The 26,151-nt window shown below is 53.3% G+C and overlaps 1 protein-coding gene across 1 annotated transcript in view; it reads left to right on the forward strand.

Annotated features, from left to right (window-relative positions):
- The first annotated feature begins 239 nt into the window (after positions 1-239).
- OLFML2A (olfactomedin like 2A) overlaps positions 240-26,151 on the forward strand; it is a 32,984-nt gene continuing 7,072 nt past the window's right edge. The window contains exons 1-6 of the mRNA XM_038375139.1: positions 240-382; positions 19,751-20,014; positions 21,655-21,762; positions 23,215-23,400; positions 23,961-24,225; positions 25,571-25,810. Coding sequence (XP_038231067.1) covers positions 314-382; positions 19,751-20,014; positions 21,655-21,762; positions 23,215-23,400; positions 23,961-24,225; positions 25,571-25,810 — 1,132 coding nt within the window. The 5' untranslated portion in view covers positions 240-313. The remainder of the gene's footprint in view (positions 383-19,750; positions 20,015-21,654; positions 21,763-23,214; positions 23,401-23,960; positions 24,226-25,570; positions 25,811-26,151) is intronic.

Below are 26,151 nucleotides of genomic sequence, written 5' to 3' on the forward strand. Positions count from 1 at the left end.
GGGGCACAAGGCGCAGGGGGTACAGAGGACACGGGGCACAGGGGGTATGGGGGACACGGGGGACGGGGGAGGACACGAGGGGGGACACGGGGCACAGGGGGAGGACACGGGGGGGGACACGGGGCACAGGGGAGGACACGGGGGCCCAAGGGCGCCGGGCAGGGGGCCGGGCTCTGAGCCCGGCGGGGCGGCGGGAGGGGCTGCGCCCTGGGCTGTCACTCGTGGCTCCTCCTCCCGCTGCCCCGACGGAGCCGCCTGGAAGGGGCCGGGCAGAGCCCACGAGGCGGCCGAGGGCGACGGGCCCCGCCGGGCCATGGGGGCGCTCGGGCTGGCCGTGCTGCGCCTCTCGCTGCTCGCCGCCGCGGCGCGGGCCGCCAGCCAGGTATCGCGCCGGGCCGGGCCGGGCCGGGCCGGGGCGGGCGGGGGCCGCGGGCTCCTTTTCCTCCGCGCGGGGCGAGGCCGGGCCGGGCCGGGCCGGGCGGTGCCGCGCCGCGGGGAGGAGCCCCCGGGTCTCGCTCGCTCGCTCGCTCGCTGCCGGCGGGGGGAGCCGCGGGCAGGTCCCCGGCGTGCGTCCACCCGGGGCTCCCGGGGCCCCTGGCGCGGGAGGGAGCCGGGCGTGTCCCGGCCGCAGCCTTTGGGCGCCGGGCTCACGGCCGCGCGCGGGGCCGGTGCCCCCAGAGCGGCGAGGGGCCGCGGCAGCCGGGGCGGCTGAGAACTGGGCGCCGGGAAGCTGGCGCTGCTCCTCGGAGCTAGGGGCTTTGGGGGGTGGCTGCAGGCGGGATGCAGTGGATGGAGAACTGGCCTTTGCTCCGTGTCAAGGGACAGACCAGGGCAAACAACCGAAAAAGAGGGGGGACCCCCAGGAATCCCTAACTAAACACGGGGTGCCTGGGCTTTACAGACAAACGTGTTTATAATTCACACGAAGACGCAGAAAGGCTCTTCTTGCTGTCCCCTCGCAGCTCTGACTTCACTTCTCTCATCCCTCGGGGCTGGGTATTTTGCGCTTCCCAGGTCAAACCAGATGAGCTGAGACCCTAATGAACAATCTGTGACGTTATCATGCCCTTTATATACCCAGGGCCAGCTTCCCCCCCAGAGCCCCCGCCTGCCCCGCTCGGTGTTCATGCCGGGCCATTTTCACTTTTCAGTTCTCAGTCTGTTCAGACTGAATCACCAAAGTGCAGATTTGGGACCCGTGAATTGCAATGGGATTTAGTAGTTGCCTTGCCAAAGACAGCTGTGAGCCAAACGCTTCTCACCCACCCACAAAGCTTGAGAAAGAGGCAGTGGTTGGGGTTAATGGCGCCACATAGTTGGTAGCCCCATCGTTCCCACCCTCACCACTCCCTGCACTGCCCCAGAAAGAGCTGCCAGAAAGTCTGAGCCCTGGCATAAAATGCCCCTATGCGGCCTTCTCCCGAGCAGCCGAATCAGGGCAATTCCGCTGCTTTTCATCCCACCTTGGGCACCCACATGAGCAAGTTCACATGAAGCATGACTTGCCCCGTGCCCTATCACTGGGAATCAGATTCTGCCTTTGGCTGGATTCATTCGATGCTGTCTTGTCTGAATGGCATTGCATCAGGCTCGCGTGACTGGCCAAAGCTGCGCTTTGAGCCATTCTGTATTCGTTCTGTCCTGGGTTTGTGCTGAGACCCACACCAGCCCAGCAGACCTTCTTCCTTTATATCTGCACAGCAGCTCCTGCTGCCCCGGCTCAAAGAGCAGCTGTGGTGCTGGAGGGATGATGTTCAGACACTTAAGGGGTGGTATGGAGTCACTCAGGGAGTGCAGGGTGCAGGTTTCTGGCTGCCCAGTGCAAGAGAGTCCAGAGTAAGCCCAGGAAGGCAGCCATTTGCACACACATGGTCTGTTGGCTCCTAAATGCACGTAGGAAACCCTGAGTGAGGATGTTCCAGTCACTTCAAAAAGAACAGAAGCAAATCTTGGCTGTGCTTTAGCTTGATGACCTTAATTGTGCTCTGAAGGAAAACTGATAGGCTCAGCCCCTTGTGGGGAAGGAAAACCTTGTAACACATCTTGGGACCTCTTTGTGGCTCACAAGTGACCAATAGGTTTCAGAGTAGCAGCCGTGTTAGTCTGTATTCGCAAAAAGAAAAGGAGGACTTGTGGCACCTTAGAGACTAACACATTTATTTGAGCATAAACTTCCGTGAGCTACAGCTCACTTCATCGGATGCATCCGATGAAGTGAGCTGTAGCTCACGAAAGCTTATGCTCAAATAAATCTGTTAGTCTCTAAGGTGCCACAAGTGACCAATAGAAGTTCTGGAGCTGTCCAGCTGCCTTGGAAGCATAAGCCGCACACAAGGTCATTCACGGAGAAATACAGTGCATCCCTGATCCCTGACCTTGGCCTCCAGAACCCCCATCTTCCTCTGAAAAAATAACATTGTGGAGGCTAGACATTCTTCTTCAGTTTAAGTGAAATCCTGGGGCTGTGTGAAGAGCTCACAAGTCCCCGACACAGCAAGCCTAGGCAGTATGGAATGAGCTTTCTTTGATTGTGAAACAACACGCCCTGCTCACACAAAGTTTTCTTGTGGGATGGGGAGAGAAGAGAAATGTTGGAAGCTGCTTAAACAAACTGTGCCTGGAATTGAACTCCAAGAAAATAATCCCGCTAACAAAACATGCGTGCTGCTGGTTGTGCAGAATTGTGAGGCGAACTCTTTGTTGCAGTGATTTGGCCCTAGCAAACATTTAATCTTACTGCCACCAGCACAAGCTTGAATGAAAGGAGTGTGTGCACATCCTGACATCCATAGAGGACAGAATGTGGAGTTGAATGTTTGGTGTGAGACCAAATTCCAAACAGAGTTAGAATCAGAATAGCGGCTGCTTGTCTGTCAAGTGTGTATTTGTCTAACTGGAGATAGCGGCTACTCAGTTTGCATGTGCAAAGATGTAAAAAAAAGACTGAGAAGCTGGTCGTTAGATGTTAAGATGGGGACATTTGTTGGGTTTGAACGTACCAGGATCTCTTAGTACAGCGGTTCTCAAACTGTGGGTCCCAACCCTGTTTTAATGGGGTCGCCAGGCCTGGCTTAAATTTGCTGGGGCCAAAGACTGAGCACCACCCAAGGCTTTGGTCCCTTGGGTCGTGCAGTAATTTTTGTTGTCGGAAGGGGGTCGGTCCCTGGGGTCGTATAGTAATTTTAGTTGTCAGAAGGGGGTCACGGTGCAATGAAGCTTGAGAACCACTGCCTTATAGTTGGGGTCTGCAGTTGTAAGCTCTGTTATTAGACCCTTTTAAGGTCAAAATAGAATAGCCTGCTTCCTGAAACACTTCCTCTTGGGGGACGGGGAGAGCACTGGAGATGGGAAAGGTCTGTGTGGAGAGGAGCCAGACGTGAATACCAGGCATGCTGTTCTCCGGCTTTCCCACTGCCTGTCACTCTTAAGGAGCTGCTGTTGTACACGGACACTGCTCCAATCCACTGCCCAGGACGTAACAACTACGCCACAAGAAGCTGTGCGAAGCGGCAGAGTCATTACAGAAATCCCGGCACTGCTGAGGAGAATTACAAGAGCCAAAGATCTTCCCAGAACAATTAATGTCATCAAGCTAAAGTACAGCTAGTACTGGCATCTTTTCTTTTTGAAGTGACTGGAACATTGCTAACTTGGGCTTGCGGGGGTTGTTTAAGAGGGAATAGGGACTTTGGATGAGTTTTTCAAAAGAGTCCACCCACACGCTGGTGAAGTGTGCACCTAACTGCCAAAGGTGCCTTTGAAAATCCCATCCTGCTGTTTATTGAGGACTTCCATTGCTTTTCATATGAAGTTAATTAAGCTGAAAACTGCAGCCATAAGAATATTCTTCTCATGTGGTTTTAATAGGAGTCAGTCATTGGCCAGCCACATGGGAGATGGGTTAGGATTTAAATATTGTCCTTCCTCAAGTGCCCACAGCATCTCAAAAGAAACAGCATGCCCCCCTCATGCAAGGAGTAGGTTAGCCTGTGGCAGGCTTTGCACACGGATGTGTAGCAGTGCATATACTACTTGCCTGTCTTGCACTCAGGTGTTTCAGCTTGTGCAGTATTTTTCTGGCTAGCCAGCTGGTAACCAGATGTGTCACTTACAGATGTTTTGCAGATAGCCAGGATTTAGTCCAGGCTTCAGGAATAAATGTAGTTGTCCAAGCTGCCTTCTTGGGTACCTCATCCTCTGAGGCATAAGTCAAAAGATGGCAGGTGTATAAACAGGGAAGTTTTCCAGATTCCTCTTTAAGGAATCCAGGCACTCGAAGTTGGCTGCACTTAGCAGATTCTCTTTCTCTGTAACATTTGGCTTCCTTATGCCCAGCACAAAAGAGGGATTCTTCTCCAAGGCAGGCAGATGGAGTGAGTCTGGAGGGTCTTGCCCCATGTGTACCGGTGAGAAATGGCCTGAGCTTTCCCTGCGCTCTGCAGCCCTGGGGAACGGCCAGAGGACACCATGCAAATTAGGGTGGTGCTGCTGCCTCTTCTGGTGTCATTGACATGCCTCTGTTGCTCTTAGTCGCTCTCAGAGTCGCTGGTGGCCATGACGACATGGCGTTGAACGGTTTGTGCCAAGCCTGTGTATGAATGCTGGGTAGGAGGTGGAAGTGAAAGAGGAGAATGACATGGTTTCCACCACACGAGAACATCCTTCCAGCAGCCCACAGATGCACAGGATGGGAGTATAACTGCTTGTCTTTATGCTACAGAAGTGTCAATACAGTGTTTGTTCCTTTCAGGCAGTCCCCTGCCTGTGAAATAAAAGAAGCTGGGGGAGATTTCATTGCTAAGGGTGCCTCTCAAAGTAATGGCGTCTCTTAAATGTCTGTGCTGAGGACTGATACTAAAAGGCTGCAGAACCTAAACACCACTTGGCTAATTCACTAGAGTCCTCCAGCCAACCCTGCAGTAGAAAGGGGAGAACCCTAAATATAGTGGAGCTCCCCACCTGTAACTTCTCCAGAGTGAGGGGCATCTGGTCTTCTGCTGAAGAAGGCAACATTGTAGGTATCTGCAGCAATGAGTGGCACACAGTAAAGAGGGGGCACCGATTAGTTAGATCCACTTCCAGCTGCATTGCTCTGACATTTACACAGGATGGAGAATTTACATCCCACGTAACAAAAATCCACCAGAAAGCCTCCAGATTCTCATGTCTAGAGGACACAGGACAAAGCATTGTTCTTACCCAAGCTCTTACCCATGTCTCATGTGATACCACTGTTACTGTTGGAGCATCTCTATTCAGGAATAAACAAGCCACAAAGATGGAGCGGCGGGTGGGGAGGGGAATGGTGCGATAGTGAAGTGCAGGGATCAAAAAGGATGAGAACTTCTCACTAAAATTAGTTGGACACTGTCCAGTCTATAGACCCCTTGCACACCCAGGAGGCCTTTCCGACTGCCCATTCTCTTTGGCTTTGCAGTGAGAGGCGTTGCAGAAGGGTTTCTTTCAACACAGCTACATTGTCTGCTGGCTTTTCCTCAGCAAATAATACAAGCAGCCAAGCGAACAACATGTAGGGGTCAGAGCCTGAGTTGCTTCTCTTTCTTCACTGTCAGTTTGAACAGCTTGACTTTGCAATTGCTCCACCTTCCCATCAAGGGAACCCTGCCCAGGGCACACTCTCTCCCTCCTTCTGTTTCAATGTGAATCTGAGTATCATTTTTTTTCTGTTCCTGGGCACATAAATCCAGCCTGGGATTCCCTTGCCACCAGGGATGACAGCTGGCTAAAAACACCTGCACCCATGCAGGACACCTTAGTTTTTCCCATTAACCACCCAAGTCATTTGAAGTAAGTGGCATGGGAGAGTATCCTACTCCACATGTCTGTGGCTTCCCAGACTTGCTGTCTGGCTCAGTTCTTTTCAGTCATATGTGCCGGTTCTATAGGAAATAAGCGGTCTGCGGCTGGCTCTCAGAAGGAATGGTTTGGGCCCAACAGCGGCACTGCTTACTCCCCAAATGTTCGTTGTTGAAAAAAGTTGGGCCACATTTTTCATTTGTGCAATTGGGTTTGGCTCCCACTAGCTTCAGCAGAAATGGCATCTGCTTCTGTCAGGGCCCTTATGGTTTAACAACGTATCTGCATGTTATCAGGGAGAGGGGGGTCTTTAATACAACCATCTGAACACAAGGTTCAGGTTTATAGTGATATCAGCTGAGCTCAGCCCCTCTGCAAGTGCTCACTGCAGCCTTCCAGACACCTCTGAGCGGGCGATGTGACCAGGAGGGAGCTGTGCTCAGAGATGGATTCCCGGGTGGGTACAATGCACTGCAGCTGAGTGACCTTTGCGGAATAAACTTCAGAGAGCTGGGTTTTTTTAAGGATTCCTTGTTTATAGGGCGGCCTTGTATAAATAGAACACATGGTTCCTGTTTAAGGAAGCTGTTTAAAAGGCAAAGCCTTGGTTTCTATGTAAAGGAAAGCAGAATGCCCGGTTCCCTACCCAGAAGCAGTTTACACAGCAAAAGGAGAGGGGGCCAAAGCACAGCCAGAAGCAGCCTACAAGGGTCCTTGGCATCGCTTGCAGTCCCCCTTCTCTTTGCCAGAGGTGCGCCCAGCGGAAGCTACAGGGCCCAGTGTGCCGAACTCCATCTTGACGTGAGCTGAACAATGTTGTCCATTGCCTGTGTTGAGGTATGGAAGGAAGGGCTGCTGCAAATTTGGTGCAGCCCTTGGGCACCTGGCAAGTGGCCCTTGTGTCTCTCAGCCAGAGAGAGCTTGGGGGCTCCGATCCAGGGAGCAATTTGCTAAAATACAGGTTAAAAAGCACTAGAGGTGATGGCTGTGGCCAGCTGTACATTACAGACATCTGCTGGCAATGCTCCGTTGGGCAGGGCCATCTCTTACATAGTGTCTCTAGCGCGGTGGGGTCCTGATCTCAGCTGGGTCCTCTGGTGCTCTTGTAATGCAAGTAATAACTCACTAAACTCGCTCCTGGGCCGGGGGGCCAGCGGGAGGCCTGTGCCTCACTTAGGGACCACTGAAGTGTGATGGCTGGTTTGGCTCTCCGTTCGGGGATGAATTTCACCCTAGAAAGACAAAGCTGCTAAGAAGATCTAGTAGCAAGCAAGGGCAGCCAAGCCCAGCAGTGAGAGCCAAGAGCTGCTGCTCCATTCCTCCCCTGAGAGTGGGTGGGTTTAGTACAGGAAGCTGAAGTCGTTCCTCTCTGGAGATGTTAATTGAGGCATCACATCCATCCTGACAAAGGGCGGGATCCGATCCAGATGTTCCAGGGGTATTCGTTAGTTTCAGCTCTGTTTGGTGTTGGAAATGGGCTCTAAGCTGGAAAAACGGGAGCTCCCAGTGTACCCTGTTGGCACTGAGTGTGCAGCGCTGGGAGGAAAGCCGGCCTCTGGCGGGATCGCACGTGCAAACTGATCCACGTCAGTCAAGCCCCCATGTGAGATGATGGACAATGCTGATTAAAGCAAAAATAAATAACCTCTGAGAGAGTGGAAGGAGTACTGGCCGTTTGTGCCAGGAAGGATGAAACAGCCCTCCACGGGATTATGAATCGTCAGGGCTGTTTGTATAAACAGTCCCCATTGCCATGGGGAGGGCAGAGGTCCACTCACAAGGAAAATATTGGAACCTTGAGAAGTTGTGTTTGTGTAAAAGAATCTCATTGACCAACTGTGTTATCCCATCTCTCCCCCTCTGCCATTGTCCTCCTCCTGCTACACTCCTGGCAAGGGGCTTATTAGATCTTGTTAAAATTTATAAAAAGAAAAGGAGTACTTGTGGCAGCTTAGAGACTAACAAATTTATTTGAGCATAAGCTTTCGTGAGCTACAGCTCACTTCATCGGATGCATTCACGAAAGCTTATGTTCAGATAAATTTGTTAGTCTCTAGGGTGCCACAAGTCCTCCTTTTCTTTTTGCGAATACAGACTAACATGGCTGCTACTCTGAAACCTAAAATTTACAGTTGTCCCGTCAACCTGATGGTTTCATTCTAGCCAGTGACATGTCCCCCACTGTCCTCCTCTTTTCTGGGGTTTCCAGATGAAAAGGGGGAGGCTTGTTTGAAATGCAAAACACAGGAAACATTTTGCCTCTGTTTAATGAATGAAAGCTCCTGGCACTGCAGTTTGTTTACTAGAGATTGTGGGAATCTTGCAGACATTTTCTGTGCTGGACTGGAAGACCCAACCACGCAGGGGAAAGTAATCCCTGGGTTACAATTTCTTGGCCATGATGATCTCAGTGATAGTGTAAACATGGTGAGATTGGCATGGAAATAGGGAAGGGCTCTACATTTGAGTCATAGCAATAAGGCCACTGCCTACTTAGGATCTGAACCCTGCTCTGGCTGTTTTAATGAGTCCTGCCTGGAGATAGGCTGAAAGAGTTCCAGTGAGTCTGAGGTTTGTATATTGTTCATGGATCTGCCTCTGTCCATGTCACATCACCTGCTATGGGTGGGCCCAGAAATCTGAAGGACTTCCAAACACCTACTTCCTGCCCGCCTGGTCTGCAGACATTCACAAGGGAGGGACGGGTCTGATGGAAGGGGGATCTTGGGGTGAAGGGCCTGTACTGGGTCTTGAGACCCCAGGTCTGTTCCCAGCTGTGCCACATACTCCCTGTGAGACCTTGGGCAAGTTATTTAATCACTCTGTGCCTCAGTTTCCCATCAGTAGCATGGGGAGAATAATGCACCTTTCCCCCCACCCTTTGTCTCAATAGTCTCTGCAGACTGTCAGCTCTTCAGAGCAGGGCCTGTGTGTCTGTACAATACCTTACACAAGGGGGCCCTGAGCTTGGCTGAGGCCTTTAGGGGCTACTCCCCCAATGATAATCAGTGTCTTGGAAAGGGCTCTTATTACCTTATAGTCACACACCCCTTAGAATTCCTGTCCCACAGGTGAGTTCAGTTCTTATTACCAGTGTGAGTTACCCTCCCTTTGCTCGGCACCTGTGAGAGCAGCCGGCAGTACAGGCTTTCACTGTTTTCTCAGCCAGGCATTAGAGGAGAACTCCAGATAGGTGCGTTGTGATTTTGCTCCCCTAAGGAGCCATGCCTTGGTCAAACAGCCAGCACTGCCGTCTGTGCTACATAGGATTTAGGTCAGGCAGCTTTCTGAGCAAAGCCCCTAACAAAGCTCACACCGTTTGGGGTCGTTTGGTCCCCCATGCACTCACGGACCTAATGCGAGTGTTCCTGTAAATGTTCTCTCCCGTAGTAAGAGCTCGTGGCATTGGTGGAAGCTGGATACACAATGTCTGTAGATTTTAGTCACATGTAATGAGGGACAATGAAGCCGCATTAGATGGTGACCCTGTCATCGCAGTGTTGTCTCCAGCACTATGTCCTGGCTTTACTGCCTCAGCAGTTTAAATCATTTAAGCAAACAGAGTGCTTGGAGTCACACCCTAGAGCAGTTTCACATAATGTGAGATTAGAGGGAAGCAGCCCGTTGGCACTGTCTGGCGGATGTGATGCCTCTGGGGCTTGTGTGTGAAACAGCAGCAAACCCTCGCTGGGCTGTCCCCTGGAAATGGAACAGGCAATCTGCTCCAGCACCGATCCCGCTGGCGGTTGGCTCCTGCCACACGAACGTGGTGAGAAGGTGTCTTTGCTCAGCACCCAGGCACTCCATTATCCAGCCGTTGTTTGCCCTTGGGTGCTGCCCAGCGAGGGAGACATCACTTCAGTCACCTTCTGACACCCGGTGCCCAGCGGCAAGAGGAGCAGAACGAGCCGGACACTGGGCACAATGTACATTCATTTCAAGGGCAGCAGTGGAACGCTGCGGCTTTGCTTTGCTGCCCTTAGGGGCCTGCACCAGCCATCATCCCACTGCCAGAGCACTGCCGTGGGGTGCTCGGCCAAGCATGGATGCAGGACTGGGCGCGCCATGCACTAGCCCAACAAGGGTGGGTTGGCTCTTTTAATTCAGTAGAACAGGTAACTGGATGGCTGTCAATGGCATGTAGCAGAGGAGAGGGGGCCAAAAAGCCATGGCCAGGTACCAAAGAAGATGGAGTACGGCTAGATTTGCCATTGGATTAACTCCACTGGCTTCTGTGCGGTTACTCTGGGGATGGATTGACCCCAATAGGGATAGCTTTATTGGTTACCATGTGCTTGTTTGTAAAGTTATTATATATCGCGTACAGAAAACTACTTTAAAATTTTTCAAAGTCAAGCAGCTTCAGATCCTCATCCCTGTCCCAGTCTCCCTAGCTGCCACCCATAGCTCCTTATTCCTGCTTCCAGGCCAAAGTCCCCTCCCCTCCTCATCCCAGGTGATGTTACCCATTTACAGCATTTGGGAGACCAGTCCACTTCTCATGTCCACATTTTAAAGAGTATTACTTCCCCAGCCTGGGCACCATCCCTGCCTTCCCAAGTCTCAGACTCTTCTGCATGATCCGCCCCTTGTTTACTCTTCTGAGCACTGCTTTGGCTCCAGTCTCTTTGTAAGATTTTCAAGCAGATGCATTTTTGACTTTCCACACTTGGCTCCCGTCACACTGGTGAGTGCCCTGCACTGCAGCCCAGTGCACTAGACACTGTCGATTTGAAAGGCCCCGGCTGTTGGGTCTGTGCAGCCAAGCTCAGCTCAGCCCTTTTCCATGAATCCCTGCCTTTAAAACATGTTTGCACATGCACAGCTGCATCAACCTCCTTCCAGAGCACACACATCCCCCCTCCAACACACTGCCCTACAGACACTCCCAGCTACATGCACAGTTCTGCACACACTCTCAGCTACACACACAAGCACTTACTGATTCAGGCCTGCACAGACACACACAGGGCCTCACTCAAACACCAACATTAACCTCCCCACACTGAAACACACACACACACACACATACGTGTGCACACACACCACACATGCCATCAATTGTCCACATTATCTTTTGTAAAAATTAAATACATTTTAAAAGCTTAGGAATATTTACCCTCCTCCCTGAAACACTCTGACATCGTTCTTAAAGATCCTCCATCGTAACATTCAGTGGAATGGCAAGGGCATGAAAATCCCAACAGCTGCTAGGAGACTGGTCTGCTGGCCAAGGCGGGTTTGGGATCGGCGTTCCCCAGTCTGAGATAAAAGGTCAGTGCATTTCGTTTATGCTGAGCAGCGCAGTTCATAAGGGCTGTTGCTATGGCACCACTTCAGCAAGCTTTGTCCAGCAGATGATGATCAGACTGGATGACAAGTGGGCTACATGCATATTCCAGCTGTTTACTGAGGGTTTTATCTCTCTTCTGAGGACAAGACTTAAAGTTAGTTTGCCAGACTTGGCAGGAAGTGGCTCCTCATTTAATACTCTGCTGTGCTTAATCTCTCTGCTAGAAAGGGTTGTGGACTTGGGCCAGCTTTGACATTTGAATCCGAACCAAAATTTCCTGGAAGTTCAGGTCCATCTCTACTCAGCACTGATAATGCTGATGCTCATTGTAGATCTGCTACTCTGGGCAGCCACAGCTCCTCAGATCCAGAGCCAGTCCTCACACTGGCGCCCAGTTAGAAGCTGGGACCTCCCTCTCCTGTCTACCACAGCTCAGCACGCGCCTGCTGCTGCCACCTGTGCTCACTTGTGGGCTGTGCTGGGGACAGTTAGCGCTCCATGCCTGGGCACTCGGATGCTTTGGCCAAGGAGGGGACATATGTACAAGTCTTGCTCACCCCTGGTGGGAGGCTCTAAGCTCTGTTTCTGCTGTCAGCTGAGAGAGATTCTCCCTTAAGGTTAACCAAACCAGAGATTTTGCTCTGGGATGAGCCAGAGTGAGCCAGGACAGAGTCCTCACAGTCATAGAAATGTCCGACTGGAAGGGGCCTTGAGAAGTCATTTAGTCCAGCCCCCTGTGCTGAGGCAGGACCAAGAAAACCTAGACGAACCCTGACAGGAGTTTGTCCATCCTGGTTTTAAAAACCTCCAATGACGGGGATTCCACAACCGCCCTTGGAAGCTGGTTCCAGAGCTGAACTACCTCTAGAGTTAGAGAGTTTTTCCTAATATCGAACCTCTCTCTCCCTTGCTGCAGGTTAAGCCTATTGCTTCTTGTCCTAACTTCAGTGGACATGGAGAACAACTGATCATGGTCCTCTTTATTGCAGCCCTTAACATAGTTGAAGACTGTTTTCAGGTCCCCTTTCAGGTTTTTTTCCTCAAGACTAAACATGTCCAGTTTTTTAACCTTTCCTCATGGGTAAGGTTTTCTCAACCTTTGATCATTTTTGTTGCTCTCCTCTGGACTCTCTCCAGTTTGTCCACATCTTTCTTAAAGTGCAGCGCCCAGGCTTGGACACAGTGCTCCAGCTGAGACCTCACCAGCACTGAGCAGAACAGGACAGGCACCGCCCGAGTCGTGCATACGACATTCCTGTTACTGCACCCTAGAATGATGTTAGCCTTTTTCACAACCACATCACATTGCTGACTCCTATTCCGTTTGGGATCCACTCTAACCCCCAGACTCTGTCCACAGTACTGCCACCTAGCCAGTTATTCCCCATCTTGTACTTGTACATTTGATTTTCCTTCCAAAGCGAAGTACTTTATACTTTGCTTCATTGAATTTCATCTTGCACTTCACAGACTGCTTGATGTATGATATGAAGGCAGAGGGCTCTCTCCAGCCCCGCTGCAAGTTGCCATAATACCACTGAGATCCGTGACTGAACCTGGCCCAGTGAGAGTGACCTCTCAGGCAAAGGACATGCTACGAGCCGCTGCTATAAAGACATCTGTCGCAGAGGAAGCTGCAGCTGGCAGCAGCCTTTGAACTCTGTCCTGTGTTTGTTGAGGGAGCCAAGGAATGCTGAGCCCAAGCCCAGCGCTGGCACTAGCCTTGCTCAGGAGTTGGGAGGACAGAGATGAGCAAAATATTTGCCTCCTTTTTCCTTCATCCATGAACTGTTAGGAAAATTCTCTTCATGGTTTGGGGACTTGCTCCCCTCCCCAGTGGGCTGTGGGCAGTGTTTGGAGTTTGAACTCGGATGTTGGACGTGGTGCAGCTAACCAGGGCAGCTCGAATGTCAGTGGTCTAATATCACGGTTAAATCTGCAGTTCAGAATTTGAGTGGAATTCACCGCTGGGTCGGGGGACAGATCACAGCCGGGACGCTGCTAAAATCCCACCAGGCCTAGGCACTTTGGGATGTAGTGGGACATAGGTGGTCCCTAGCCCTTGTGCTGGCTCTAGGCAGCTTTCATGAATATCCGAGCAGTTGACCTTAGCCTCAGCCTTTGTGCTGCAGTGTCTGACAGCCCCTCTGTTTCATAGATTCATAGATCCTAAGGTCAGAAGGGACCATTATGATCATCTAGTCTGACCTCCTGCACAATGCAGGCCACAGAATCTCACCCACCCACTCCTGCAAAAAATCTCACCTATGTCTGAGCTATTGAAGTCCTCAAATTGTGGTTTAAAGACTTCAAGGAGCAGAGAATCCTCCAGCAAGTGACCTGTGCCCCATGCTACAGAGGAAGGGGAAAAACCTCCAGGGCCTCTTCCAATCTGCCTTGGAGGAAAATTCCTTCCCGACCCCAAATATGGCGATCAGCTAAACCCTGAGCATATGGGCAAGATTCACCAGCCAGATACTACAGAAAATTCTTTCCTGGGTAACTCAGATCCCACCCCATCTAACATCCCATCACAGGCCATTAGGCCTATTTACCATGAATATTTAAAGATCAATTAATTACCAAAATCCCATTATCCCATCATACCATCTCCTCCAAAAACTTATCGAGTTTAATCTTAAAGCCAGATAGATCTTTTGCCCCCACTGCTTTCCTTGGAAGGCTATTTCAAAACTTCACTCCTCTGATGGTTAGAAACCTTCATCTAATTTCAAGTCTAAACTTCCTGGTGACCAGTTTATATCCATTTGTTCTTGTGTCCACATTGGTACTGAGCTTAAATAATTCCTCTCCCTCTCCTGTATTTATCCCTCTGATATATTTATAGAGAGCAATCATATCTCCCCTCAACCTTCTTTTAGTTAGGCTAAACAAGCCAAGCTCCTTGAGTCTTCCTTTGTGGGACGCAGATACAAAAGGGTCACGAATGCCATCCAGTTGGAGCTGGGCGTTGAATGCTTAAGAATTATTTGCCTGAGGCTTTTTCCCACTGTCCCCCCATTCCACATGATCCTTCACCGGAAGTGCTGGATAGAGCTACAGGTTACTAAGTTTGCGTTTTCTCCTCTGGAGTGGCTTAGACTGGGTCACTCTGAGTGACACTCTTTGGAGACTCGCCTGTCCTACACGGCTATTCCTGTTTTCCTTGTGGTCTCTTGGCACTTCTCAGGATATTCCCTTCGGGCAGCTCAGTCACTGCTGTTTCTGCTGTCCACCAGGCAATTCCAGTCTCTGGACAGGCCTGGGTTTTCCCATGACTCTGGAGAGAAGATGTGCACATCTGTTTCCAATCCCCTGACAGTGCTACTCCGCTGAAGCACATCAGCTGTGAAGCTCGCTGCGTGGAATAATTTCAGCATTGTAGCTCAGCACTCCTGGACACTTGCACTTTTTAGGTCTGGCCAATTAGCTTCAGTGGGGTGGGGAAGTGTCAGGAAACGCAGCATTGTTTAAAGGCCATGTGAGGCCTGGTTCCTGGGTCTTGGGAAATGCAGGTCACTTGGGGATTAGAAGGTGGAAGTTCCAGTGAGCTCTTCAAAAGTCAGTAAGCAACCCTACCAATTACTGAGCCTCGCTTCTTTATTATTTTAAAGGGATGGATCTCACTCCGGCTGCTGCATGATTTTGCTGTTGATTACAGCACGAGTCAAGCAACTTGTTACATACATAACTCATGAAAAATGTCAAGTTTTATGTAGCACGGAGTGTGGTTAGTGGCTTGGGGCAACCTAACAAGGATTTGGGGAAAACACTCTCTGACTATGCATGGACTGTTTGCAGGAAGAGCAGCTGTAATGGACCGAGACCCCTTATTCAGAGGAGCGGCTCTTGTGCTGATTCCCACAGCAGTTTCAAAACTGACAGGGAAAGGAATTCCAATCCTCACCCCCACAAAACACACACGTGCACACACACACGCACACACATGCATGTGCACATACGCACGCACACACCCCTGTTCCCCTCAGGGAAATAGTCTGTCACGCACCCTTTTGTAACTAGGCCATAATTGCGATAAGAAAAGTAATGAAGGTTGAGGGCATGGAAATTATTACACCCATTAACTCCTCTCCCCTCAAACATATGGCCAGATTCTCTGCTGCACAGTGGGCCCAGCTCCATTGACTTCCTTGGAGCTGCACCCACCCCAGCTGAGAACCTGCTTATGGCTGGGGAGGCCCTCCAGGCCACAAGAACACAATGTGAAGAGGCTGGTCTCTGTCCTTGACTGGGATTTACTCATTCACCATTGTGAAAATTACCTGGGTGCCAATCCAGAGCTGTGTGTGAATTGAGATGATGTTGAGGAATGCAGAAAGATTCCGACTCCCTCCTGCCCCTGCGCTGGTCCGTGAAGTTTCTCTAGCAGCCTTCGCTCTAGTATAGAATCATAGAATCATAGAATATCAGGGTTGGAAGGGACCCCAGAAGGTCATCTAGTCCAACCCCCTGCTCAAAGCAGGACCAAGTCCCAGTTAAATCATCCTAGCCAGGGCTTTGTCAAGCCTGACCTTAAAAACCTCTAAGGAAGGAGATTCTACCACCTCCCTAGGTAACGCATTCCAGTGTTTCACCACCCTCTTAGTGAAAAAGTTTTTCCTAATATCCAATCTAAACCTCCCCCATTGCAACTTGAAATCTCTTGCTGCTGAACAGTGTTCTCTATAAACAGCCGTCTGCAGGGCAGCCTTGTGCCGCGGCAATGAATGCAATTTGCAGCAGCAGCCTCCACACCCTCTTCTGCTCCTGGGACCCTGGCATCTCCTGAGACTAACAAATCCTTTCAAAGGTGCAGTGCCCTTTGCTGAGCATGGCTGGCTGCCTAGCTGGCTTTGAGAGTTACACAGCAGTCTGAAAACGGGCCTTTATCAATCATACCTACTCCCTACAGTGCTGGAGCCGGAAATGCCACTGGCCTGCAATGGGGTTACCACTGAGAAATGAGCCCCTGCATGAATGCAGCTCCATTGATTTCAATGTGCCAGGTCTCACTTTTCTCCAGTGCACAAGCGGTCAACTCTCAGCAACTCCCATTGTTCTCAGTTTGGAGGTGGAGGCGTTCTCCACGGTCCCCAGTGGGATCTGCTGGGTGCTGAGCTCTTTTGAAAATGTGGCCAATAGTTTTTGTTCCTGCCGGCCCTGCAGGCCTAGCCATGGAAAAGGCACTTGGATTCTGTCTGCCTCAGGTGTGCCAGCTCCCTGCTGCCTCCTGAACCAATATGGCTGGGCCCATGGTGTGCAGCAGAGGGATTAGGTCAGTCGAGGCTCCACCACTCGGGCTGAGCCGGCAGCGGGGAACACCTGTCTGAAGCTGAGGGGCCACTGATGGGGGATAAACATGGGGCACTGACATGCCATGTTTTCTGGATCACTGGCTTGAGCAGAACCAGACTTTAAACATGGTCCTGTTGCATTGAATGCTTTCAAGCTAAACTGCCAGCTCTAAATCCTCTGCCAGTGTCACAGCTCATCAGCTAGCCAGCGAGAGCAGCAGTTTGTTCCGCCTCCTACAGATCATGTGAGGAGCTTTTCCAGGCCAGTAATTGGAAGAAGCTTGAATGTGGCTGATTAGGCCACGAACCCCAAGCCCTGTGTGATTCGTGTGTGCGCACACATCACTCTCAATTACTGGCAGCCAGCTCAGGTTTTCAGCCAGGGAGGCAAGGCGGGGACCGAGGAAGGGCAGAGGGATCTGAAAGGGTCTGTTGGCCCTGCATGCTCCTCAGAGAGGTGCCACATTGGAAACCTTTGGAGTCTCCATTCCCATGTAAGTGGCAAAGGGGTGAGGAATGTGGAGGACACACAGCTTAGTGCTAATAATTAACAGGTGACGAATACTGAATGTCCATTTCCTAAAGCAAATTACAGACAGGGAAGTGGGAGTAACGAGAGTCTGACTGGATCTCTTCAAGGGCAGTAATATCCCCTAATGTCTCTAAAGCACCTGCTAACCCCCAAACTTCCCAAGTGCTTTACAAATCATACAGAATGGCAGACTGGACTCACTGGAATCACTTCGCCCACCACTGAAATGCAGCCACTTCTGGGGTGAAGCATAGCAGCTGTTCAGCAGCATACAGTACGACACTATAGGAGAGGAAGTGATGAGGAATATTGTTTCCAGTTGAAACAGCAGGGGGAAATCAGAGAGACAGTGTGTTACTCAAATTGGAAATCTGGCCAAAAAGTACTCGGAGCTCTTTGCTGAACAGAATCAGTCAGAACCTTGGCTGGAAGCAGTATGATCTTCAACTTACTGCCTTAAACGGTAGCGTGAAGCTGTTTGCTCTCAAACAGGAGCTGATTTCCATCCCAGTGGTGGTTGCATTTTAGTGGCAAATAAACTGTTTCCTGTGTATAGTTTGTATTGGTTTAACTTTGTCAAGGGCTTTGAAATAATTTGATATAAAAGGTGCTATAGAAACGGAAAATCAGTATCCTTATATATGGGAATTCAGACTCTTTCTGCACATGCTGCCTAGTTAGCTAAATCCTAGAGTAGGATGGAAAAAGCTTCACAGAAGTAGGTCAAATAAATGTTAACCATAAACCACACACATAGCCACAAGGGGTGGTGCTGTGTGGTTTTAACTCCTGTGACCCGTGGAACTGGGACACTGGGGCAGGTGGATTTCCCTGTCTGGGTCAGAGATGATGTGCCATGTTGTCAGCCAGGCTAGGCAGAGAGAGGGCCACATCTTGTGAGATGCAGGGCATCAAAGGAGATTAAAGGTCCTTGCTTTAGATCACGGTGTGTGGGAATCGTCTCTACCACAGCTGCACATGTGCCCGGGATTATGCTGCGAGACATGACATCCGCTGGCATATGAACGAGAGGGGAACATGGCTGCAGCCTTGCCCCATCCCCCAGCTAGTGAAGCAGAGTTGGCCAAAGCAAGGCCTTCAGAGCCCTACATGCAGCCAAGGGCCAGCCACCGGCTGTGGTTGTAGGGTAAGGACAAGCTGCCAAAGGCAGGAGTTCACCGCTGTGCAGCGCAGCTCAGCCATGGCTGAGAGACACAGGCAGGGGACGAGGGAGAGAGGGCATTGGCCTCTGATTCAGAAGGGGATGTACATTTATATGCCAATAGGTACAGCACTTGAACTGCTGGGAAGCCCTCTGGGTGCCAGTCTGAGCCTCCCATTCCTGCTGGCCTGGTGCATAGGGGGCTCCTTCCTGGGAGATGACAAGACCTTCGTGCCCTAGAGCAGTGCTTCTCAAGTGTCCTGGCCGGATGAGCCTCTCGATGGCTTTTCTGAGCAGTATAAATGAGCTGCTTACGCTGCGTGTGGCTTCCTTATGGGGCTTTGGGTTAGGGTTGCTGGGCAGCAGCCTGAGTGCTTTTGCAGGTGATGCTTTATAAACACAATTAATTGCTGCTGCTATTAGTCCCTCATAAATTAAACAAAGCAGCTGCCAATGGCGGCCGTGAGCGGAGGGACACCTGTGACCTGTGCTGGGCAGGAGGGCAGATTAGACAATCCGCTGGGGACCCTTCTGGCCTTACACGCATTCATCTCCTCTTCTAGCTTTCTGAGCTCGCCCAGCAGTTGTCCCGGCATTGCTTGGGGCATTTGAAACACCCCCAGCAGAGGAGATGAGGGAGGAGAATTAACCATTTACTCCTTGCTCACAGCCTCTCAGCGGCTTATTTGCCAGTCTCCTAGGCTGGAGCCTCCAGGCAGGGATTCAGTATTTGTGTCTTGCACAGAGCTCACTAGCAATAGTGAATAATGCCAGCTCGCTCCTTAGCTCTGAGCAGCTGCCTAGGAACGAGTTCTCTCCGCCCTGCCCAAGGCAGCTGTCGCTGACTGACAGGGGAACGGCCACCTCCCTAGGCCCTGCTCCTGAACATTCAGGGCTAAGATTGGGGTTCTGACGGAGCCTAAGGGACTGCTGTGCCCAGATGGGGAGTTTGGCCACTTTGAAAATCCCTGTTTCTCACGCCCAGCCAGGCGCCCTGGTATCAGTCAGAGGAGGAAGGCCCAGGACAGTGTCAGCAGGGGAAGGAGAGGTGCAAGCTCCTTTGTGCTCCCCTTCCCCTCCTCTGCCCCCCAACCTATCAGCGTTTAACAAATTCAAGGAAAGGGGCTGAGCTGAGCCGGCGAGAGTAACGAACGGGCTCCCTGACCCCCGGGAACATGCTGCAACAGAGTGAGCATTCCCATGAAACACACCTCCCAGAGAAGCCACCTGGGGAAAGAGGCTTTCTACCCCAGGGCTAACCTGGGCCCCGGAATGGACTGTAGAAACTGTACCTGGGCTCTAGATGAGCCAGGGTCTGTCCCCGGTGGTGGCCGAGAGGGTGGTTATGGCAACTATTTCAGCAGAGGCTTTGGCTCTTTGTTCGTGCTTGTGGTTGGGACTCCATGCTGGTGCACCAGTGAGCAGAGACGTTCCTGGGGGAGTCCCAGCTGGGGTCACCAGGGATATGCAGGGCACCTGGCTGGCGGGTGGCTCTTTGGTGGAAGGTGAACCCCAAAGAGCTTGGGATGCCGGCAGGAATTTCTTTCTGACCCCTCCCCCAGTGTCCCACATGCACCTCAAAGCCTAAGAAGTGACTCAGGACAGGCCAAGTCCCACCTGTCCTTACACGCCTGCTTCTTGCCCTTGCCCAGGTGTTTGGTGACATGGACCAAGTGCGGATGACGTCCGAGGGCTCTGACTGCCGCTGCAAGTGCATCCTGCGGCCTCTCAGCAAGGATGCCTGCAGCCGCATCAAGGATGGCAGCATGCGGGTGGAGGATTTCTATACGGTGGAGACGGTGAGCTCGGGGGCAGACTGCAAGTGCTCCTGCACGGCCCCACCCTCCTCGCTCAACCCCTGCGAGAACGAGTGGAAGATGGAGAAGCTGAAGAAGCAGGCGCCGGAGCTCTTCAAGGTACCTGGGCTTAGGCAGGTCTTGCACATCAGCCTCTGCCTGGAGCCACTGCCAGCTGACAGGCTGGTCTCCGGCCCCGCCCCCTCCCTGGCAGCAGGAGGAGCACGGGTCGCTCCCACATGCTGACCTGGGTCCCTGAACGCTTCGGTCGGCCCTCGGTGCATGGAACCCCCAGCGACGCATGAGCTGCAGCCCCCTCCTTTGCACCAGGCCTGTTTCACCCTCGGTACCCCAGCACCAGAGTCTGGTTCCAGGGCTCCTGCTCTTGAGGCTTTTGCAGTACCCTGGTGGGAAATGGACATTTCTTAAGAGGGCCGAATCCTGGGGGGTGGAAAGAAAAGAGACGACTCCCAGTCCCAGCACGACCCATCATGGGCTGATCGCATCTGCAGCACGGCACAAAGAGCCCTTCACAGCCCAGCCCCACTGGGGCAAATGTCAGACGGGAAGGGCTGGACAATGTGGCATCCGTGAGGTCTGGGGTGAGGGAGGGAGCGCCAACAGCTGGCAGTGACTCCATGGTGCAGGAATCCCTGCTCCCCAGAGACGAGACAGCAGGTTCTCCCAGCAGCACGGACTCCTTGACAAGAGCAGATCTGTGCTGGGGCCTGCAGGCTTCCCCGGGAGGCTGCGGCTCTAGTGACCTTTGTGCGTGAGAGACGGAGCAGGGTCGAGAGCTTCTGATGGCTAAATGTCACCAGCTAACAATAGGCAGTGTGTGCCCTGCTCACTCCCTCCACGCAGCTGTGCAGGCTGCCAGCTCGGCCCGCCGGGCTCCACATCGAAGGGGTCGGCCCTCAGAGCTGGGGAAGGGGCGGCCAGGGAGGAGCATGGGCTGCCCTGCACCCCATGGGCAAGGTCTGACAGACCAAGGCCAAAGTGGGTCAAGGCTATAGGCATCTGTTGCCAGCAGTGACAAGAGGGTCACTCAAGGAGGGTATAAGTCACCCTGGGCAGTTTCCAGGCCTGGGCTCACCCCTACCCAAGGATACATTTCACCTTCAATGCTTCCAGCTCCTATGCAGCTGCACTGCAGGGCACACGACTGATCTCAGCTCCCAGCGGGCCAAGGTACTATAGACTTATCGGAGTTAGAGACAGCAAAGACCTCTTGGGAGCAGTGCCTGTGGTGTCCCCTCCCTCTATCATTCCTCAGCCCACGTTTCCCCTTCCTTAAGTCCTTAAGCCTCGGTTCTGTAACAATCTGGGGCCCTTTCCCTGGAAGTGTGTGTATGTGGGCAGGGTGGGGGCACAGGGAGAGACAGAAAAGTGGCATGAAATTAAAATCAGGGTTGGGATTATTGGTAGTGAGAAATCCCAGAGGATATTGTAGCTGGGCATCATTCTCTCTGCATGGGTTCCTGCACCAGGTTCACATTCTACACTGCATCTCAGCCCCACAAAGCTGCTGCCTATCTATTTTGTAACTGGCATCGTGTGCTGGGACCGTAGCAGTCCCATGGTGCTCCCAACACTGAGTCCTGTTGCATTATGTCATTCGGGTTGCTCTGCCCGCTCATGTGATTTTGGTCTGCAGGAAGCCACATTGAATTTTCCTTCATTCTGGGATCCCTGTTTACTGCAGCCCCCATTGTCACCTGCTGCTATTGGAATTCAGCTTCAAGGTTTTTCCTTCACAGCTGCAGTCCATGGTTGACCTGCTGGAGGGAACGCTGTACAGCATGGATTTGATGAAGGTCCATTCATACATCAACAAGGTGGTCTCCCAGATGAATACTCTGGAGGAGGTAAGAGTGGCCCCCATGCACTGCAGTTTCTGAGCCAACCCAGAGCAATGTGGCCAGATGAGAAAACACAAAAGCCAGCACCTGCTTCTGCTGCCCAGCCACCATTCTACCATCGACTACAGAGACCGCAAGCTAGCAGGAAATGAGCTCTGATAACTTCCTTCCTCCTGTCTTCTGGCTGGGGATGGAAACATCCACTGAGGCCATGAGAACCACTGGAAGAGTTAACCCTCTCCTGGCCGGTCCTCACCATTGCCAGGGCAGATGCAAGACAGCCAAGTTTCACTGTTTCATTGAGCTGCTGGCTACAGGCACCTCACACTTCAGTTGTGCAGGTGTCCGGGCTTTGGCCGGGGGTGGGCTGAGAGGATCATATTGACAGTAGGAACATACGTCGGCAAACGGGGATGAATCTGATCCTGCAAGACTGGCCCCTGCCCAGCACGGGTGCCTCAGACCCTGCGGTGATTGTGACAGCATGTCCTTTCCCAGGGCAGCTAAGGAATTAATGGGAGTCTGCCCTCGTTCACCCTCCAAACTGAGCTCGGGGTGGTCACTCTTATGCTGGGCCCTGCCCAGCGCTGGTTCTTGTGGCTTGTGTGTCAGCTGCTCTAAGCTCCCCACACCACGGGAGTGATGGACCTTGCGGTGCTGTGACAGGCCAGGCTGTGAGCACTCCCAGAGGCTGAGGGCTGACAAACTGACCCTGCAGGCAGCAGCTGGAGGGGCAGCAGAGGTTGTAGCCTGGGGATGTGGCCCTGTCACCGGGAGAGTCGGGGACCCTGGCTGTGCTGCTTCTCAGGCCAGTTCCTTTCCTCCCCCAACTACCATGGCACGGGGGGGCACTGCACAAACACAGGGGAAAATGTGGGTCTTACCCCAGAGCTCACAGTGAAACTGACACAAACACAGCCAAGGGTGGGGGAAGGGATAGGCACTAGGGTAAGGATCAGGTGGAGGTTGTGCTCTGCCTGGTCAATTGCACAGGCTGGGGGCTATTATGGGTGTCGGGTGGGAGTGACTATGAGCAGGGAGTAGGAGAAAGGAATCTCCTACCTAGAGATCCTTCAGCTGCCTGCAGAAATGATGCTTCCCAAGTCACTGCCACGCATCGCTGAGAGGGTTAGTGGCACTGGCTCCCTCTCCCAGCTGAGAGGCTGTTTACATTGGGCTCTGGGCGCTGGGACTTGAGCAGGACAGTACTTCCCTGTCCAGCCTGTTCCCAGCCCCCTTCCAGAGCTGGGAATAGAACCCAGGCGTCGTAGCTCCCAGCCCCACCTGCTCCAGCCAGTAGACAATGTTGTCATCCCCTGGAAGCGGGATAGGTTTCCTCCTTCCTTCATGCCCTTGCTTTGTAGAGAAACATGAAGCCTTTTGCCTGAACTGGAGGACGATGGACGCCCATCAGGTCTCAGCTACTCATGCCCTGTTTCCTTCCCGCCTCTTGCTCAGACCATCAAGACCAACCTGAGCAGGGAGAATGACTTCATGAAGGAGAGCGTCGTTCACCTGACCAACCAGATGAAGCGCTATGAGAACTACTCTGACATCATGATCAGCATCAAGAAAGAGATCTCCAACCTGGGCTACCAGCTGCTGCAGAAGGACGCTGCCGCTGTCTCTGAGAGCAAGGCCCAGGTACCTTCCTGCCCCCTTCACCACACGCACACTCGCAGGCACCAGCCTGGGCCCCTCGGCGCTGGCCCGCAGAGCTGAGGGGGCTGCAGGCTGGGCGGAGTGCGGGCCGAGAGGAGGTGCTGTGTTGCCATGCAGTGACAGCCTGGCTGCCCACAGCGGGAACCTGTGCTAAAAGATTTAACTCCCTTTGGCCCATTGATAGAGTCAGTCAGGGCCTGCCAAGCCTGGATATGGGCCAAGCCCAGTGTGCAGTGGGCCTGTTACATACGCTGGTCTCCTTTCCATCCCGTCTTACCTGCCCTGGGTGCTGCCATCTTGCAGGTGGCCTCTGTTCTGTTCAGAGTTCATCCCATGCCCATCACCATGGTTTCTGAGTCCCTGGCTTGGCGCACAGAGTGTCCAGAGCGGGGCTCCTGCTGGCTGCGCTGCCTGGAGTCCCTCTCTTTGCAGCAGGAGCTTTGTGATCCCAAGCCATCAGCCCCGCTCGGTGCAAGAGGCTGGCCAGACACGGCATCACTGCTGTCCACAAAGGTGCCTCTGAACCTGGCTCTGTCTCCTAGGACACGGCCGGGGGCAAAGGCAAGGAGGCGAGCAAGTACCCCAGCGCCCGCAAGAGCCTGGGGGACAAGGCAGCTGGGAGAGTCCCCAAGGCAAAGCTGCCAAAAATGGAGAAGCCCAAGAAGGAGAGCCTGAGGGTCAGACCGGGCGCATCGCAGCCCACCCGCAAGCCCAGGCCCTCCGGCCACCAGCAAACGGTGGTCCGGGGCATCACCTACTACAAGGCTGCCAAGCAGGAGGAGGCTGAGGGCCTGGTCAGCAACCGAGGTAAGTGCCCAGGCCCCTTGGAGAGGGCACAAGCACCACAACAGGCCCAGCATGGCATGTGGTTGAGAGGACAGAACTGTCCACTGGCCGGGGAAGCCAGAGGGTGTGTCTGGGACACCCTGCCACCCCATCCTTGGGGAACCTCAGACCCTTCCCCACCATTCCGCCATGTTACCCCCCTTCAGAGCCACCGGCATGGTCCCCCACACCGGTGAGCACCTGGCCCCTGTCTGCCCCCCACCCGCACGTCTCTGCTGGGCCTGGCCTGCACACTACTCCCCGCTCTCCCCTGTGAGGCAGGGAAGTGCAGGGGGCCAGGCGCTCAGCATTTATCTCTTGGGACTTGGCTTCAAGGCCTGGTCTTAGGGCACAAGAGAACGTGAGTTCCAGCATTTGGGCACATCACAAAACCACCTCAGCGACCGAGACTGGCACAGGCTCTTCTCAAGGGGGGCCCAGGGATGGGGTAACAGGGGCTGCGGGTCTGTACTGAGGGGCACCAGCAGAGCTCAGTGTGTGCATGTGTGAGCAGCCCAGGGTTGGGGTTAACCAGGGCTGCAGGACAAGACCAAAATGAATGAGAAAAGCTGTGGGGAGTGACCCTACATTTAGTGGCATAAAAGGTTGAAAAGCGAATCCCACATTCAGTTGCTGGGAAGTTTCCTAGCCTCCAGCCTCTGGGTAAATCCATTCCCTGGGCACTGATCCTGTCCCCAACCGCGCTACGTTCCCTGCTCCTCTCTCAAACACCGTGTTTACACACTCAGTGGCGCGAGTGAGGGATTTCAGAGGGAAGCTGACCCCTTTTTTACACAGCTCCTCGGGGCAGGCCCAACTCTTCTCTGAGCCCCACAGTGTTTTTCTGGAGCCGGGGCAGCTGGTTTAGTTTAATGAAGAAAGTAGAAAAGAGGGTGCATTTGGTTAAATGCTGCAGAAATCCAATGTGGGGAACCCAGGCCCTGCATCCGGGTTCCTCTGCCCTCCTGCCTTGCCTCGGCACCCCCGCCCCACAGTGTGCTGTGGAAGCAAGGCGGCGGGGGCCTCAGGCGGGAACAGCCACCCTGCAGATGTAGGGGAGAGACGGGACTCCCTCCGCTCAGCTCCCCAGTGGGACATGGGCTCCCTCGGAGCGGGCGGGATGGGGTGGGCAAGGGAGGGAGTCAGATGCTCAGCACAGGAAGGAGAGTAGGGACTGGGGGTGGGGTGGAGGAGGGGGGAGACAGACTCCCCGCAGTCCTGGCCTGTTCCTCAGCACAGTTCCCGGCCCACCCTCCTGGCACTCCTTGCCAGACAGCGCCAAGCCAAGGGAAGGGAACAGCAGTAAGGGCTCTGCTTCTTTCCTCAGAAAGCCCCGGGAAGGGGAGCCCTTGGAGGGACCGGCCGGAGGAGAGAAACCCCAAGTCCTACACTGCTGTGGAGGCCCAGGGGAGAGTCGGCGAGCAGGTGGAGACTACCTCTGCCCACTCCACTGGGGCCCCCAGCACCACCCGGACCCCCAGCACCACTACCCGGAGCCCACTGGTCACCGTCCTCTCCATGGGGGACAATGCTGAAGGCACCGAGGGGCTGGAAGCGCCTAACCAAGGTGGGTTGGGGCATCTCACAAGTCCCTCAGGTGGGTACGTGGGGCCAGGCCCACACTGCAGCTGGGGGACTTGCTCTGTGGACATGCCACAACTGGCAAGTAGCTGAGTGGGCCCTGGTGACCCTGCTGGAGCTGTGGTCCCTCTGAGGTGGGGCTGAGGGGCCCTGGGAAGGCAGGGGGTGGGCAGGGAAGCCGCCCGTGCTGTACCTGTCCTGTGGCTAGAGGGACTCGGTCCCTGGGGTGGCCAGACGGCACGAAATCCAGTCACTAGGTGAGGAAAAGGCAGCATCTCTGGATTTGCGGGGCCGGGGGGGCTCCTAGAAGCAGATGTTTTGAAATTC

Source organism: Dermochelys coriacea, chromosome 16 (assembly GCF_009764565.3).
Source record: "Dermochelys coriacea isolate rDerCor1 chromosome 16, rDerCor1.pri.v4, whole genome shotgun sequence".
In the NCBI taxonomy this organism is placed as follows: Eukaryota; Metazoa; Chordata; order Testudines; family Dermochelyidae; genus Dermochelys; species Dermochelys coriacea.